Source organism: Uloborus diversus, chromosome 8, assembly GCF_026930045.1.
Source record: "Uloborus diversus isolate 005 chromosome 8, Udiv.v.3.1, whole genome shotgun sequence".
NCBI lineage: Eukaryota > Metazoa > Arthropoda > Arachnida > Araneae > Uloboridae > Uloborus > Uloborus diversus.
This window is the reverse complement of record NC_072738.1, coordinates 2,902,307-2,919,899: the sequence shown is the minus strand read 5'-3', so window position 1 is coordinate 2,919,899 and position 17,593 is coordinate 2,902,307. Positions and strand designations below refer to the sequence as shown.

At 29.4% G+C, this 17,593-nt stretch overlaps 1 protein-coding gene across 1 annotated transcript in view; it reads right to left on the bottom strand.

Annotated features, from left to right (window-relative positions):
• Window positions 1–10,949: 10,949 nt before the first annotated feature.
• LOC129227402 (WD40 repeat-containing protein SMU1) overlaps window positions 10,950–17,593 on the bottom strand; it is a 30,632-nt gene continuing 23,988 nt past the window's right edge. Inside the window, exons 8-11 of the mRNA XM_054861953.1 lie at window positions 16,700–16,827; window positions 15,219–15,513; window positions 14,022–14,174; window positions 10,950–11,329 (exon numbers count right to left, since the gene is read on the bottom strand). Of these exons, the coding sequence (XP_054717928.1) occupies window positions 11,231–11,329; window positions 14,022–14,174; window positions 15,219–15,513; window positions 16,700–16,827 (675 nt within the window). The 3' untranslated portion in view covers window positions 10,950–11,230. The remainder of the gene's footprint in view (window positions 11,330–14,021; window positions 14,175–15,218; window positions 15,514–16,699; window positions 16,828–17,593) is intronic.

The window sequence follows — 17,593 nt, the reverse complement described above, 5'->3', positions numbered from 1 at the left end:
ATTTTGATCAAAGTCGGCGAAAAATGGTATTTTCTCAATGCTGTAAGGTTAATCAAAGTGATTACTCAATAAACATGATAATTAACTCATTTTTCTCACTCTCGTCATCTAAATTAGTGGTGTTCAAACTTTAATAATGAACCTTTGAGCTTACTGGAATTTCTTGATCAAAGCTATATGCCAAATCAAATGTACAAATTTGTTATTGTAACTTGATTTTATCATTATATAAACAGCTCCATTAGAATGATATGGTAGTTAATGTTTTTTTTTTTTTGGTTTTATCAAATAGATTTTATGAATAACAAACAGAAGCTGCAATATTTTAAATGATAACAAATGAAAGAAAATTGATTTGGCTGAAATTATTTTTTTATTGCAAAGTATTTTTATGTTTTGAATAATTTCATCTGTAAAATATTTATTTATGTTTAGTTTTATAAGAGAACTGCCTTTAAGTGATTTTATATTTCACTAAAATCTTGCCGCTTTCATGTTGCAAAAAGTGATCTTTTGCAAAACCTGTCAAAACTTCTGAGAACCCTATGGTTTAGAATCCAGGTTGAAGACCTCTAATCTTAATAAATAAAATTATCTGCTTCAATTGATTATTATAGTTGAACACTATTAAACAAAACCAGTCTGAAACATAAATATTAAACTTTTTTAGCGCATTTTCGATATGCAAACCAGCATTTCCACTCTGCTCTCGGAACAGAAATGCCCTACTAGTCCTTCCACGGGATCCGATGATCCACAACTCTTCGGATTACGAGTCTTCGCCGGATGCATTTTCGATCGATGATGATGATCGTGTTACGAACGTGGCATTAAGATTCTGTGAATTTTATTGGACCAGAAAAACTGAATGAACTAATAATGAGAATTTATATCTTCCTTTTTTCTAACAAATTTAATGCTTTTATATTCCTTCCTCAGTAGATGAGGGGCAGTTTGGATGGTCAAGTTTTTTAACCCTTTCATTATCACATCAGATGAATTAATTTATTGTGCTGTTTGATAGTAATTTATTATTCCATTTGTATTTCAGGTATATTATGTATTTCAAGTGTGGTTTTCGGACTAATCAATGATTTATTGTCTTCAAAGTACTCAATGTTGTTTTTGTGATAGGAAATGGCATTTTGTTATTTTGAAAAATTCTTTTTGAGAAAAAAAAAAGTGCAACAATTTTAAATTAAATACTCTTATTCTTTCTCCATCTTTCATTATTGGGAAAAAACCACACAGCCTTCCAATGGAGGGAAAAATTCTAATAATATGATCAAGTGTTGAAATTACTTCAATGTACAAAAGTAGAATCTATTACATATATCTGTAGCAATTGTTTGAAGCAGTTTAAAGCCAATAAATAGTTTTCCAGCAGTTTTTTGAAGTAGATCTGTTAGACTTTTTTTTTAAATAAAATATTTTAATATGTTTCAGTATTTAAGTAATTACATGGTTCATTCTGTTGATGGTACTTTATTATTCTTATTATGAAAAAATAAGCTATAGTCTTAAAGCAGCCCCCCCCCCCCCTTGATGTAGAAATGACTTAGAATTATGAAAATGGCAATATGTAACTGCATTAACGTATTTTTGTTTCCCCACACAGCCAAAGTTTACTATTTGACAACTCTACAGGATATATTTTTATATTAAAACGTGAAGTGTTTTCTTTCTTTTACAGTATTATACATATCTAGTTGAAATAATGACTTAAAACAAAGGGGAAAAAAATTCAGCATGCATAGTGGTAAAAAATATTATGTTAATATATTTTTAGAAAAACTTTTAGCTAAAGATAAAATTGTCATAAATCTAACTAACATCAGTAATATATCGTCGCCTCAGAGCAACAGTAAGATATCTTAGTGTCATTCCTGGGATTAGATATCTTACTGTTGCTCTGAGGCGAAGATATATTAAAACTTGCCCTTAAAAGTAATTGCATTTTTTCTCTTGATTTTTGTTTCAAATAAAGATATCACAAAATATTAAATATTATAGCTGTCAATTTTAGATTAAAATATCTAGTTATGAAAAAAAAATTATAATTTATTTTTTGCTAAGAGTGAAGTGTGGCTAATAGGTATTCATATTTCTGCTGTAAAAAAAAAATTAAAAAACTTGGGGGAAGAAAAGCAATTTTTCGGCACATGAAAGTCATTTTTATGATAAAATATTAGAGAAGAGAATTTGTTTAAAAAAAGATCTGAAATTATATTCTTTCAAGTCGGAACTTTTCCCAACAAGTCTGAAATTATGCTTAGTTGGAATTAAAATTTAATTGTTATTGTGTTCTAATTTATTTTGGAAAACTACTGTTCAACTGCCGGAGGAAAAATAAGTTGAATCCATTGTGAACATATGAATGGGTTAAATAACTTGACCACAGTCTGCATTATAAAAGTCATTTTTTATTTTAATTGTATATAATCTTTTTATAATTTTTGTACAGTAGAGAGTAATGAAACTGTTTATTCTTAAATTTAGTAATTGCATATTTAAGACTGGGATGCATTTTTTTCCCAGTGTGAAGATATTTTGAAAAAAAATTTTAAACTAATGTTTTGTTTCTTTTTTTGTAACTACTTAGTTTATATATTGCATAATGTATTTATTATTTTCTCTTGGAAAGCTTTTTTTTTTTTAAACTGAAATGTCAAATTCATGAATTAAATGCTTCTACTGGTTCAAGAATGAAAGATTATCCCTTTTCTTTTGTGTTTTTACATTCATTGTGGATAGTGTTTTTCCTAGTCTTGATTACTTTGTAAATTGCAAGTATTCTATTATTTTCAAATATATGTTTATATTGGATATAATTTAAATATATGCTATGCCGTTATATTGCTAATAATTTAGAAATCCTGCTGTAGATTATTTATTGAAATATTTTTATAGTTATTTATTCAATTTTTTCTTTTGCTGTGTATGTATGTGCATGATAGAGAATTAGTGTTTATTCTATTTTTTCCTTTGGTCATATTCAATATTCGCTTCTTCTCCCTTTTTTTTTTTTTTTTTTGCAAAGTATAAAATAGTTTTTTTTATCCCTGCCAAGCATAAAATAAAAAACTATGTTATAAAAAAAACTGAATTAATGGAATAATTTTTTTATTGACAGTAAAACAAAGTTAAACTTTGTGCTCCAATCACTAAAGGTTAAACCAATTGGTAAAAACTTTAAAATCAAAGGTTTTGTGAAAAACGAAATCATGACAATTTTCTTTTAATTTCTTTTATTTAATTGCCGGAATATAGATTGAAAAATAACAAAAACAGAAATATTCTATTATTGACCATTTTTATATGGCTTGTGATTCTGCAGAAAGAATTATCAAATCTGTTGATAAATAATATTATATTTGATTAAAAAAAATCTATAAACCTTTTAAAGGTTTCAATAGCCATATTGTAGCTTTTACATTGATGTGTTCCAGAATATGTAATTCTTTAATATCAAGCATTCAGTTAAAAAATTCGTTAGAGGGCAGCATGGAAAATTGAATGAGAAAGGAAAAATAGGATTCCTTTTTGTCATTTATCTCAAAAAGCTTATTACTCATGAAGAATCTCATTGGTACCATTATTTCAAACAACTCCCCCTACTTAGAAACCAAGATTTTTGTGTACTTAACTATAACTTATTATGTGTTTCATTTTCTTGCATTTACTCTTTCAACTTTTGACAGTAGAAGCACTTATTTTATGTATCCCTGTGGCAAAATTGAGATTCTATTTCAGACTGATTTGTTAGATTGTGTGGAAGATGATAACTGGTCTGATGTTGCAGATAATTTGGAAAACATTTTCTTCTCATAAATATATGTTTTTAAATTGCATGGAATTTTGTTGATAAAGACAGTAAATTGCGCTTTTTTTAGTGTGTCACAATTTTGAGTTCAGCTGCAATAAATAAATAAGCAATAATTTATACAATTTTTGAAATGCCCTTAAGTTTATGTGTTTTCTTTTACAATTGCTTTTTTAATGAAGAAAACAGAGGTTAAAAATAGTAATTAACCAATCGAAAAGATAAAGCTTTAAATTATTAAGTTAAAAAAAATGCATAAAATCATCTCCCTTTTGCTTAAAAGTTTACATTACCCTGATTTATTAAATTCAATTTCAATATTGTAAACATCTGCATTTTTTTATATGAATAGTGTAATTAATAGTGTTTTGGCATAATGTATGGTTTTTAAATTCAGACTTACTGGTTATTATAATTCCAATGATCTAACAATACCTTACATTTTATGTAAATGAAGACAATATTGGTATTTTTCATTATGTTTAAGTGGATAGTAAAAACAAAGAAACTTCTATGTACATTTTGTAAAATAAAGAACAAAATTGATATATATATCTCATTAATGGTGCAATAATTTCAATAATGCACGGCCTGATATTGAACAAAAAATAGTGATTTTTATAAAAGAGGTAATAAGTGAGATAATCAATTCCTTTCATTATTTGTTAAAAATGGCACAAGTCAATTGAATGGTTAACTGATTAAAGTGGAGCAAATTTCTTTTTCATGTTTAAAAAATGTTTGTTTTTTGAATTGTTGTTTTGTTTTTAGGGGTTCTCAACCTTTCAGGTTCTGCGCCCAATGCTCAAACACTAGCATTTTGAAAAGGCAATTTAAAAGCATTAAACATTTACTCATGAAAAAAATATTCAATAATAGGTACACATATTTCAATATCATATATAAGGTTAAGATTTTAACCTATCAATGTAAATTTATTAAATCTATTAAAACTTGTCTTTTAACTTTTGTTTTCAGCTTAAAATTAAACATCTACTTTATCAAATAGAGAAACTTTCTTGTTAATGTTTAAAATTTTAGCCCATGCGTTGAAAAAACCAAAACAATATAAAAATGAATTAGAGGAAAATTGCATTGTTGATTTTTGGTTTGAAAATTAATCTTATGTAAAATATAGTTTAATTTTGACCTTATTGGTGAGATGCATCATCATTGTTTAAGAACTAGTGGAAATATTTTCTGGGCAGAACTTTTTTTTTCTTTTCTTTTACTAGATATACGCTACCATGAACATTTGTGCAATATTGTTATTTCTTGAATATTCTCAAGTATGCTGTAAAAGAATCATCAAGTATTATGATTTAAAATTAGTTTTTAAAAACCTTGATTTCAATTGTGATATTTTTAAAAAATATCTACCTATGAAATAATTGCAGATTTTGTATCTCATACAATACAAGTGGGTTATATTTGAACTGACTAGCCTTATGGTATTTTCTAAATTTTTATTATTTCATAATGTAAACACAGTATTATAATGGTAGCAAAGTTTTCATATTGTGTTTTGCTATGAATAATTTTTAAGATATAACTATCAATATTTGTTTATTTCATGTATACATTTTGCATTTGCATTTTCGATACAAGCAATATTTATTACAATTCTCATGTTGTATAATCAACAGTTTCAAAAAAATAATAATGTTTGCTCAGTACATACATGCAGAACAAAAGTCATTATTAGACTTTTGTGCTGCACCACTTAAAAAACAAATTAAAATAATTATCTTTACTAATTTAGAGGCAAAAAAGTAAAATTAATTTAACGGGAAAAAAATAATCTATTATGTAAATGGACTGGTTCGTAATTTAAAATATTTCAATTTGAATGGGACTCTATTTCTTACTATAACTCATTTATATTTTTATTTCTTGCATTAGCAAATCTAACTGAAAATATTGAATGTGTAATGAAGCAACATGTAAGGACTTACTAATGTTTAATAGTACTAAAATTTATAATTTATGTGCTTATTTTTTTAAATTACATAATGTAATGAAGATCCATAGTTTTTTCAAATTCTATGTTGAATCAAGTTTAAACTTTAAAAATCAATTGTCTATCTAGTCTAAAAATCAATTGTTTTTAAATAACAATATTATGAAATAGTATTTATCCTGCATTGTTAAAGTGTATAAGTAAAATTATTTTTGGGCCTACTTACTTTATAATGGGACAAAAATTAAAATATATTTCTATGCAGGATGTTGTTTGAGATTTTGGTTGGTTGAGCAAATGCTATGTAATAAACATCTAGTTAAAAAATAGTCTTGAAAAGCTACATAAAAGTGATAGATTTTAAAGTGACGAAGGAACTTACTTTTTTTTTCAATTATAAAAGTAATAATAACATATAAACAGTAAATACTCATTCTTCAAAATGCAATATGTACTGAGTATGTTTTGTATTTTGTAGTAACTCATATACCTACAATATGTTATGTGATGTTATTATTGTGATTCATTTGCAGGGAAATGTTCTCCTTTGTTAGCTATTCCTCAAAGATAACTACTGAAAAATTGTACATTTCTATTTTTGCTCCACAATAATCACACTTTGCTTAATTTCTAGTCTAGGATGAATGGCAAGACATTTTTTGCCCTAACTTTGAATTTCTTGTTGAGAAATGTATCATAAAAATGTAAATTGTTTTCAAACTGTATTTTTGAAAATCTGGCAAACTTTGGGTCATGGAGGTTTTTGCAATGCTCATTAACTTTTGGCAACAACTTCTTTATGTGGCAACCTTATGACGAGGTTACATTGATAGAGTAACCCTAATAACTCATGTCATAATTGGTCAGCTTTTAGTTCTTTCATTTATGAAGATTTTAACCAAAGAGGCTTATTAGTGTGATAAGTAAATGCTTTTTTTATTTACTTGGTATGTTTGGGACTATTATATACTTTTTATTATTGTAAAAACTGATTTTTTTTCCCTTATACCCTTAACTGCATCGGAAAAAATAGTGCTGTTTTCTTAGCTTAAATTTTTTTTAATGACTAAACATGAAGGTTAGTTTGCACAATGATTTCCATTTCGCTGCCAAAACATCAAGGTGAGTTAACGAGTCATTGATTGCCAAAATCTGTCATAACCAAAAGTTTGCTCAAAATTGTAATTATGACTGTAAAGGCTACTGATTGAAGTATCAATGTTTGGTTATGTGCACCTCGTAATCGATTCCGTATCAACGAGTATTCTCCGACTGAACAATGTCTCTGAACGACTTATATTAAATACTTAAAACTGGTTCCTATGAGGTGACTTGGGATCAGAACATTCTGCTCGTACCTTTCTTGTTTTCAAAACTGCAACCCAGAAGTACTTGTGGAAGCTTTTTTAAAATTTTATCCAACTAGAAATAGTTTTCTTCATTTATGATGCATCAAAAAAGAATTTTTTTAGAAAGCCTTTATAAATTTAAATTTGTTTCAAGAAAGAAATCATATAATAAAATGTTTTTGACATTGTTTTCACCTACATTAGCATTGTAAAGTTAGTCCTACAAAATTTCTTTCAATTCTTACTTGTAATAGATTTTTATTTGATTAGCCTGCAACTTTTATTAATTGTCCATTATGATGTCCCAACACTATGATGCATTGTGCAATATTTCACAACAATATGAAAATAAGTGGAACGAGATTTTGAAAGAATTTCACTGCCAGCATTGCATAAGCCAAAGAGACTCAAAAGCAACTATGGTTTATGCAGTGGAGAGTTAACATTATCATGGCTTTCATAAGATTTTTAATGCAAAAATTGAGCCGGAATATTAAAGTTTCATTCTATCATATGGCCTAATTTTAAATCTCCGCTGCACAAGTACTTCTTGGTTGGAAATTCATTTAGATTCCGACATTCATTTTCTGGCAATGACTTGCTGCTAATCGGGGACTCTCGGCTTCTTTCTGAGCAGCAAATGAAAGCTCTCGTTGTAGCTATGAGCAGAAATGCAACACTAAGAAGTAATGGAAAATGCAGAGAATACTTTATGGCACGCAGTGGCCATTGTGATATTTTTATGACTAAACCTACCAAGTCCACCTCAAGTGACCTTCTCAAAGTGAGTTCAGATGGTTTACCTGGTTTTGCTCTTCCTCTTTTTATGAAAGGTTGGTTGAATTTGTATTTAGTCATTTTCGGCAGTGGAACAATATTAATTTGAAATGTTCAATTTTGTAAAGAATTTAAGGTTTTTGAAATGCATTCACATATACATAAGAGTCAGTCAAAAAAAAAAAAAACTTTTTAATACTAATTAATTAATTTTAAATGTGCTCAAATTCAGACTTTCATCACAACTAATAGAGCTTACCCCCCACCCCAGGTCAAGTGCTCATGAAAATTCAAATGTTAAATTTAAAAATTTACACTAATTAAGAGACATCATATCGTAAAACTAGTAATAATAATGTACATAGCATTTGTTTCATTTTTATTAAGGTAACATGAATGTCAGGTCATTAAATTATAATTTTAAATCTCTTGGGTTGAATTTGAAAATTAATTTTTAATATCATTTCAAAATTCTTTCATGAGGCGTCCATCGGAATTCAATCAGCCGCAGAAAAAAATTTGGTTTACCTCTGCACATACACAAAGAAAAAAACAGGCAACTTGGTCTCCCCCCTGAAGAAAAGGGACCCTTTTAAACACCTTATCAAGCAACAATCTTTGCCATCTATTTCATACACCTAAAAATGCCATTGAAATAAGTTTTTTTCTAATTTTAAATGCATTTCAAGTTGAACACTGACATATGTTTTTATGAAATGCTGATTTTTTTAAATTGCTTCAGCTAAGCTTGTAAATTGAAGCAAAAAATGTTGATCCTAAATTTTTTTTAACTTTCTAAGTGATTGAATGAACAAAGGGATTATTCAAAAGGATAAAAAAAATAAAAAACCCTTTGTGCCAAAAATAACTTCTCATTTAACATTTTTTTAAATTGTAATGTACATAGTTATTTAGGAAAAAGAGCCCGATTTCTAGCTATACCTTTATCTGTACCTAACAATTAATTAATTCCTTATGAAGATACAAACTCTTTTCTAATTATTTTTGACATTGCAATACTTAAATCGATAAAGACATAAAATAAAACTCGAAAACTGCAAACCATTGCAGACACCTGTTTCTGGATTATAAGAACCTCTTTTTCAATGCAGCCACAGTGAACTTGAGGATGGAAGAATATCTACCAATGCTTTTGTTGTACGTACTTTCATCGAAACATTATCGGTGTCAAAAAAGAGGTTCCTTTTTGAAATTGAAACACATGCAATAATTTGCTTCTTTTATGCTTTTTACGTCAATTTTTTAAGTAAGAATTTTTTTGTAAATTACAGATCAACTTAGCTGGATGTAAGAGCTTTTTCCTAATTGTCTATCATAAACTAAACAAATAAAAATGTTGAACACTTAAACAATTTTAGAAAGGTGTTTTATAAATACTGAAACATAACTTTTTTTTACATAATTCCAAAACCTCAAAAATTTTTGATTTTGCATTGAAGATAGATTTTCATGGCTGACTCTTTTGGTGCATAATTAAAGATTTGTGTCAAATTTTAAACACTGAGTGCATCAAAGTTCCACTGCTACCTTTCAAACTCTGTTAATCTTTCGGTTCTATCCATTCCCTCATTTTCCGCATAGCAACTCTCATCTTGTGCTGCTGCTGCAATAGCAGCCCGAGTCTATTTTTAATAGGACATTTTAAAAGAATTGTACATAGAACTCATGGAACCACTGTCAACAGGTAGCTTCGTCTCGTGTCCTCCCTTCGTAGTGTGGAGACCCCCCCCCCCACACCCCTTGTGCGTTCAACCTTCCTTTCACCTGTAAATTTCGGTCTGAAGTATAGAATCGATGGTCCTTTTGTGATCAAATGTGATTTACATTGTAGCTTTTTAAAGAGGAAATTCCATTGGCTATGTGTGTTCAATTTTATAATAAAACATATAAAACTATGTTGCGTAGATGTTTTTTTTCTTTTGGATGCTGTGGTGAGGAATGTTTCTTCTAGCAATCCACTCAGTCTTCACTATTTTCAACGGACAAAACAGATTATGGGTTAAAATAAGTTTTAACCTTTAACTACATAACATGCACTTTTGCTAAATCAACTGAAAGCTCTCCCTTTTTTAACTCTTGAACTTTGTTTGGAGTAGAAGTGAAATTTTTCACAAAATAATAACAGCAATAATTTTATCTTATTGCCATTTCCTAAGCAGTGGTGAAAGTTGCAAAAATTATCTAGATAGAAACTTGTAAAATAAAAAGGGAGTGTGACAAATTTAGTTCAGTAAATAGAAGGATTTATGCTGAAATTTTATTCTTAAAAAAATAATTATAATTGCTTAAGAAATAAAATTATACAAAATATCTTACTTTAATTAGGAACAACTTTTTTTTTAAATCATTAGCTAATTTAGTTTTCTCTAAAATATGATCCCATAATACAAAAAAAAAAGCCATTCTTTTTGAATTTTTTTCTGGGTTTTACTCATTTACCGATTAAAAAAAAAAAAAAAAGAATCTTGTTCTATCTTACTCAGTCCCCAATGTTTTTAAAGAAAAAATTCATCAAAATATTGAAAACTTTCATCTGTTTTCTGAGGCATTTTAATTATTTGCTAACAATAAATTTCTTCAAGAAACTGCTAATATAAAACAGCTTTAAGTTATTTTTTATATGTTTCATTATTTTAATGAAAACATTTATTAACCCTTAAATGCCTGATTTTTGTGATTATTTTCAAAGCTTTATTTTTAAAATGTTTCTTTAGCTTTAACATATTGTTTAAACCATGTAGAAAATACGGAAGACTTAGTTTAAGTATGGCAACATAGGGCTTTAACTGAAAAAACAAAATACTTTGCTATCAAATGTCCTGAAACATTGAATAAATAATGCAAAAATATCATACTAATCGAGCCATAAATTTTTATTTTTTATAGAGTAAGAAGTAACAGGCATACAAAATGTACATGCAGCAAATGCTGGGGATAAATCTTATTTTATGTCAGAACTAGTGCTGTTATTTACAAGTTATAAGTAGCTTTCATTTCTTCAGAGTTACTTATTGTTTATTTGCAACAACAGCAGAGCTTCAATTTAGTTCTTATTGTATTTTAGAAGCATAGGAAATTTGTCAAATAAAAAGCATTTTTGCAGAATATCATAACTTTCCCCAATCATTTTCGATCATGGTTAAAAAAAACCCATGACTTTCCCAGAGCGCCGATACACTGCAAATCTCAGACTTTTTTGCTGAAATTATTTATAAAAGAAAAGACCAAACCAGTTTGTAATAGAAATAATGTTTACTAAATGTTTACATGAAAATGAATTTAAAAAAAAATCTTACAACATTAAGGTTTCCATAATTTAAGCAAACCATCTTCACTGTAAGTGCTAATGAGATTTTGATGAGGATGATGAGAAATTCCAATCACACCTTTTTCATGAACCTACAGAAAAGACAAAATAATTGTAGTAACATTCAAGTTCATTTAAGTAAAATTATTATTAATTGTAATACATTTAATTAACATAAATACAACCGAGATCCCCATCAGAGTAAAAAAGCGAAAGACTATTTAAGAATAATTGATTTCTGATATTATACATCAACAGTTACAACTTTGCTACACAGTAGCAGAATTTTCAGTTTCAGTCTGCAGCATCAGTTTCACAAGCCAACATTTGTCTGCAACTCCCAATGACACAGAGTTAAGAGTCATTTTTTTAAAAGCTGGACAAAGTGGCCTGATTGTTGACACCTTCAGGATAGTTTACTAGTATTGTGATAAGAAAAAGTGAAGCTTCCTTCTCAAATTTGACTTGTTGGCCCTCGAGTAGAGGTTAAAGTTCAAGGTCATGAGGGAAAAAAAGAGCTAAATACAGTAAAATCCCTCTAATGAGGACAATAACGGGACAAATTTTTTTGTCCGCAACAGAGAGGTGTCCGCAGGACAGGAGTTTAATAATGTTATTTGCATTGGAACTGGGGAATTAAAAATTGTCCGCCATTGAGGGGTGTCCGTTAGGAGGGGTTTTACTGTATATGATTGCTTTGCTTCAAACGCAATGAGTGAGCCAAGCCATTTTTTAAAATGTGGATTCTACTTGATACTAGGTACAGGGTAGTATAAATGTTTTGGTGACTCACTCATGGCCTTGAGGGCAAAGGTCAATTGAAAATGCAATATTTTTTGCCTTATTTGGGCCCCGATATCTGTTAAAGCCATGACTAATCCTCGGAAATAGGTATATGATTAACTATGCACCACAGTACAGTACTAAGAAAAACCAAAATAGCATTGGTTACTCTTGGCTTTGGTAGTTAAACGGTCTCTAAGTTGAGGGTTTTTTTAAGTGGCCAAGTTTAGATATCAATAACTTCGTGTGCTGCGGGTCAATAATTTTGGGACACAGCTGTAGTTATAGTCCAAGTAGTTTAGTTTACGGTCCAGGTTAGAAACCCACGGCAACTTATCATTTTTTAAAATTACACGATCTCAAAGTTGAAAAAAAAAATCTTTGCTAACTACTCCTCTGTATTTTCATAAAAAGCTTAATCATTCCTTGACTTTTCCTAAATAATAGTGCTGGTTAACAATATGAAAGCTTTCAAGAATATTGATTTAATTTTAAAGTCAAACTAAAGGGTTATATCTATAAAGTATGGGCAGGTGTCATTTTGATCCTTTTGAGGGAAAAAAAATGCAAAAAAAAAATACTGATGCATAAACAGCAGAACCTAAAAACTGTCTCTTAGAATACAGCATTGCAAGATATTGTAGCATTTCTAATGTTTTTGTAGATAAAAGAGAGCATTAGTCGCCAGTTTCTGAAATGTAAATGGAACAGAGCTGGTTATTTTAAGGGGTTTTAAACTTTTTTTTAAATGCTTCATTGGACATACTTAAAATCTCTGCATCCTTTGAAAATAAACTATATTTACTCTAAATATGTTTATTTTTAACTAATTTTTACAACTATACAACATTATGTAGGGAACTATGCAGATTTCTTCTCAGGGGCCAAAATGACCCCCGCCATATTTCTAGGTACATGAAGCCTGTTGCAATTCTAGTGTTAAAGTTGTCATTTTTGATTACATTTAGCTTTTTTTTTACTATGAAGAATTTCTACATTATTAACATGCCATATTATATTTTGTACATAAGCTTGAGAAGAATTAATTGTCCTGATAAGTTATGATGAGTGTGACAGAAGCAAAATTAGTTAAAAGCCATTTTACGATTTTTAAAACCTTAAGGGTTCACAGTACCTTTCAAACATTTTTTTTTAAATTTAAGTAAATTTTATATTTCTTTGAAATTATAACATGCATACTTATTTCTTAATCAATAATTTATTTTCCAAATTTAAAAATATTGCCTACTTTTTTAAAAATTCAAAAAATTGAGAAAAATTTCAATTTTTTAAAATTTTTAAGGCTTTTTTATTTTTGCACGATATTGTGCAAAATTTATTAATTAAATTCATTAAATAAAAATTTTAATTAATTCATTAATTAAAAAAAAGTTTTTTGCTAAACGATCACTATAATCATCTCTAAAAATCTGCGCATTCATTAGCTTATGAGTTTATTAGAAAGTTTTCTGTGATTAATTATGTAAAAAATCAAAGTTTTTTTTAAAAAAAATTTAGTTTTTAAAGGTTTAACTTGCTCTAAACATTTGAGTAATTTATAAAATGCTTATCCAATGCACAGTTTTGTCAAATATGTTATCCCAATTGCAAAAAGTATTACTTTAAAGCTGTATCTTTAATAGAAAAAAATCCTTAGGGATTCTAATGACATGAAAACACAAAAAATACCATCATCGAGAAAAAGCAGTTTAAAGTATTTCTTTTACATAAGATCACATAGCGAGCATGGTCTAAAACCACTCATAACTTTTTAAATATACGAATTAAAGCAATGAAACTTTTCCCCTGTGTTCAGAATCGTTTTTAGTTTTGAAATAAGCAATAAAATTTTTTTTGATTGTTTCATCATTTTTGAGGTACTGTGACCCACTTAAACACTTGAAACTTAATGAGTTTCTTTCTTAAAAATCTGAGGTACTCAGTCACTGCACAGTACTTGGTTACCAAGTTCCCCTATGTGTTAGAATGAACAGAACTTACAGTCAATGTCCTTTCTAGCTTGCCAGTGGAGGTGGAGAAACAGTAGAGCACAAAATCTTCACCCACGCAGTAGATCCATTCACCTCTGGGAGAAACTGTACAGCAGACAAAGTCACCACCTTCACGCTTACCGCTGGAGAAGCTCCTTACAATCTGCAAATTAAATCGATTGAGAACACAAATTTAGCGTGTAAATTTTTGCCAAAACTTTTCATGCTACAGAGGAAATTTACAACAAGTAAAAAAATAATCATTGTGTGGAAACAATAAAACAAAATAAAAATGCAATTAAAGTACCAACTACAAAATCTTTTGCAAAGAAAGAGTTTGGGCTTAGAAGGAACTCCTTTATTAAGGCAGAATTGATCCCAATGTGAGTTTCAGGATGTAAGATGTACAAGTGAAGTTCACAATTGTATGAACTAATGAAAACTTTCTTGTAACTCTAAAATGTGTTTACGTTATTCTTCAAACTGAGCTTTAAATACTTTGATTCTTTCATTTATTATTAAAGCAGCTCATGGTTATGCACCAATGAATTGTAGAAACACTGCTTCAGTAAGGCTTAAGAGGCAAAAGTTTTTAAGTTGGTATTATTAAATAAAAAGGAATAAGTACACTGAATAATTATATGATTGCTTAAGAAATACAATTATAATAAATATCTCACTTTATTGGTGCATAGTTTTCTGTCCTCGTTAGGTTATAAGTAGTGCTGTAGTTGTAGAGGAACACGTGTTCCTCGAAATATTTGGTTTCTTATTGCAAAATTAATGCAAATTCACTTTAAATCGGTTTCCAATCAACTTTTTTTAAAAAAAAAAATGCTTTTTATGTAAAAACTGGCTAAGTAACCTTAACTGGACCTTTCTTGGCTGAAAAAATAATCTGTACCATTACGTGTATCCTGTAAAAAGAAGTGAGCTTCCCCAAATATTTTTTTTTCCAAGTGCAGCATTCGTAATGAGCATTAGTTATCTCTTTAATCTGATCATATGGTACAAATTAAATAAAAAAGCCTAATTTATCTGAACTTTTCCTCCTACATAAACCTTCATTACTTAGTCTTAATAAAAGCATCAACAAAATAAGTCATTTAAGGGTAGTTTTTTTCTTCTGATTTTGCAGTGAGCGCGTTCTACGTTAAAGTGACAATGCATTAATACACGAAAATGTAACGCATTATTATTTCCATACCTGTCCCTGCATGTTGAGAATGGATACCGTATTTGATCGATTACACACCACAAAATGTTCTGTATTTTTCGGTAAGGAATGTACGCTGTTGACTGTTATGTCGATGCCACTCGTGCCACCGAGGGACTTGAATGTGTTCACGCATTCCGTGCTCTTGATGTTCCACAGTTTGACCGTTCCGTCCGAACTGGCACTCAGGATGTTGTGGCCATCGGCAGTGAATATGGCTTCGTTTACGAAAGACGTGTGGCCGCGGAATTCTTTCAAGAGTTTCCCGGACTTCAAACCGTGGACTCTGCAACAAAAATATGTTGCAATGAAATTAATTAATACACTCTGAATAGTAAAATGTGCTTATAAAAAAAAAATATTGGCGGACACTGAAAAAATGGTTCTTTGAAAACCCAAAAACATAAGCTATATTTTTACAGTTTCTGGTTCAGTGGCGTAGCTAGACCCGACTTTCGGGGGGGGGGGGGTTATATATATAATATATATATATATATATATATATATATACATATATATGTATGTATAATCGCTTGGAATTTTCCCCTTTTCTTTTTTTTTTCTTTCTCTTCTCTCTTCTTTTTCTCTTTTTTTTTTTTTGAGACTAACTTTTCGGGGGGGGTTTTGTCCCCAAAACCCCCCCCTTAGCTACGCCCCTGTTCTGGTTTAATAACGTTGTCTTCATTATCTATTCAAACTTTCCTGATTTAAATTCAGTAGAAAAAAAGTGGCAATAACGTCTGATTGCCACAAGGTGAATGCAACAGCTGCCCCAGGCTCCAACTTGAAGGGGGTTGCCAAAACCTCTCATAGTTTATGCATAAAATAGTTAGGGGGAAAAAAACATTTTGTATAGTTTGAACATCAATAAGGATATAAGGTATAAATAAGGTTAAAAATAAAGAAAATTAGGTATTTAATTTTTTTAAAGCAATCATTTCTTGGGAATTTAATTAAGCTAAATGAAGAGGTATAAGCACAAAAATTAGTAAAAGCCATGACATGAAAAAGTTTAGTTAAACAATTATTCATTGATGAAACAACTCATGCAGCTGTTCTCAGGAATGTTGCAAGATTAGTAAGTGCTCAACAATACGAAATTTATTAATTCATATTTACATAAAAAGTCTATCAATAATATTAGTATTTTTTTAAACAAAATATTTGCTATAAGCTGCTTTAGTCCATTACTCACATTTCATTCAAGTTTCTAATAAATAATTTCAGATTATTTTTATGTTTTTAAAAATAATAATGAGATTACTACCAGGGTTGACTACATAACCCACAGAAAAAATAAGTAAATCTTATACCCATAATAGTTACCACATGCCCAAATTTGTTAAACTTTTGACAGTTTACACTTTTTCCCCCGTCAATTACTCTAGCCAATGCAAAAGCTGGCACAATAGAGTGAGGTTGTGATTAACATGGATTCGGAAGTTAAATCTGAAACGCAGCAAGCGCAGTACCTTATGGTTTGGTCAAATGATGCACTGAGCAATTGACTGCTATCCCTTGAAAACTGGACACAGGTCACTCCCTTTGCGTGAGCCTTCTCAAAGCGTCGGAGACACTGACCAGTCTGAATTTTCCACACCTAAAAAAAAGCTTAGTTATATAATAATAAAGTTTTAATGGCTTTAAAATTTAATTCATCTAAAAGAATCACTGCAACTGAGGGTTAGTACGTATTTCTTTAAATCAAAATCAAGGATGTGTAAGGACTAAAAAACACCCAAAAAAGAAGGACTTTAAGTAGAATTAACTAATTGGTGCACACATTTTTAACCATTACTCATGAGCCAATGCTAGTTGCATGTCTTACAAGTGTGTAATTCACTGGACATTTTTTGTATGAAATGTTTTATCCTTGCTATGGGGATGTTTTTCCAAGCATCATGTTTGAGTGTGAAAACATCCTTGTCAGCTATTATACCTTCTTTTTTAACCTTTTCTTTTATTAATTGTTCTACAGAAAATCCTAAATGTACTTTACTTTTATCATTATGAAAATCTGAGTCACTGACATTGAATTTGCATTAAGTCTCGGGTGCCGCAATTCTTTTATTCTCTGGTTTCAAATTCTTAAACATACCACAGTTTGTACTTCAACAGATGGTGCGATGACATTAGTCATAGGTGCTGTATTAGAAAAAAGGAAAATCTGATTTTTTTAAAAATAACGAGAGTGAAAAATAAGGACTTTCAAGGGCTGTTTCACAATGGGTTCAATAGTCTGACATTGCCTCAGCACTGTTACCTCAAAATAATTTTTAAATGTTGAAAATTTCTTTCTATAGTATCTAAAATACAGTCAAAATTCGTTAACACAAACTCGACGGAGAAGCCAAAATGTTTTGTGT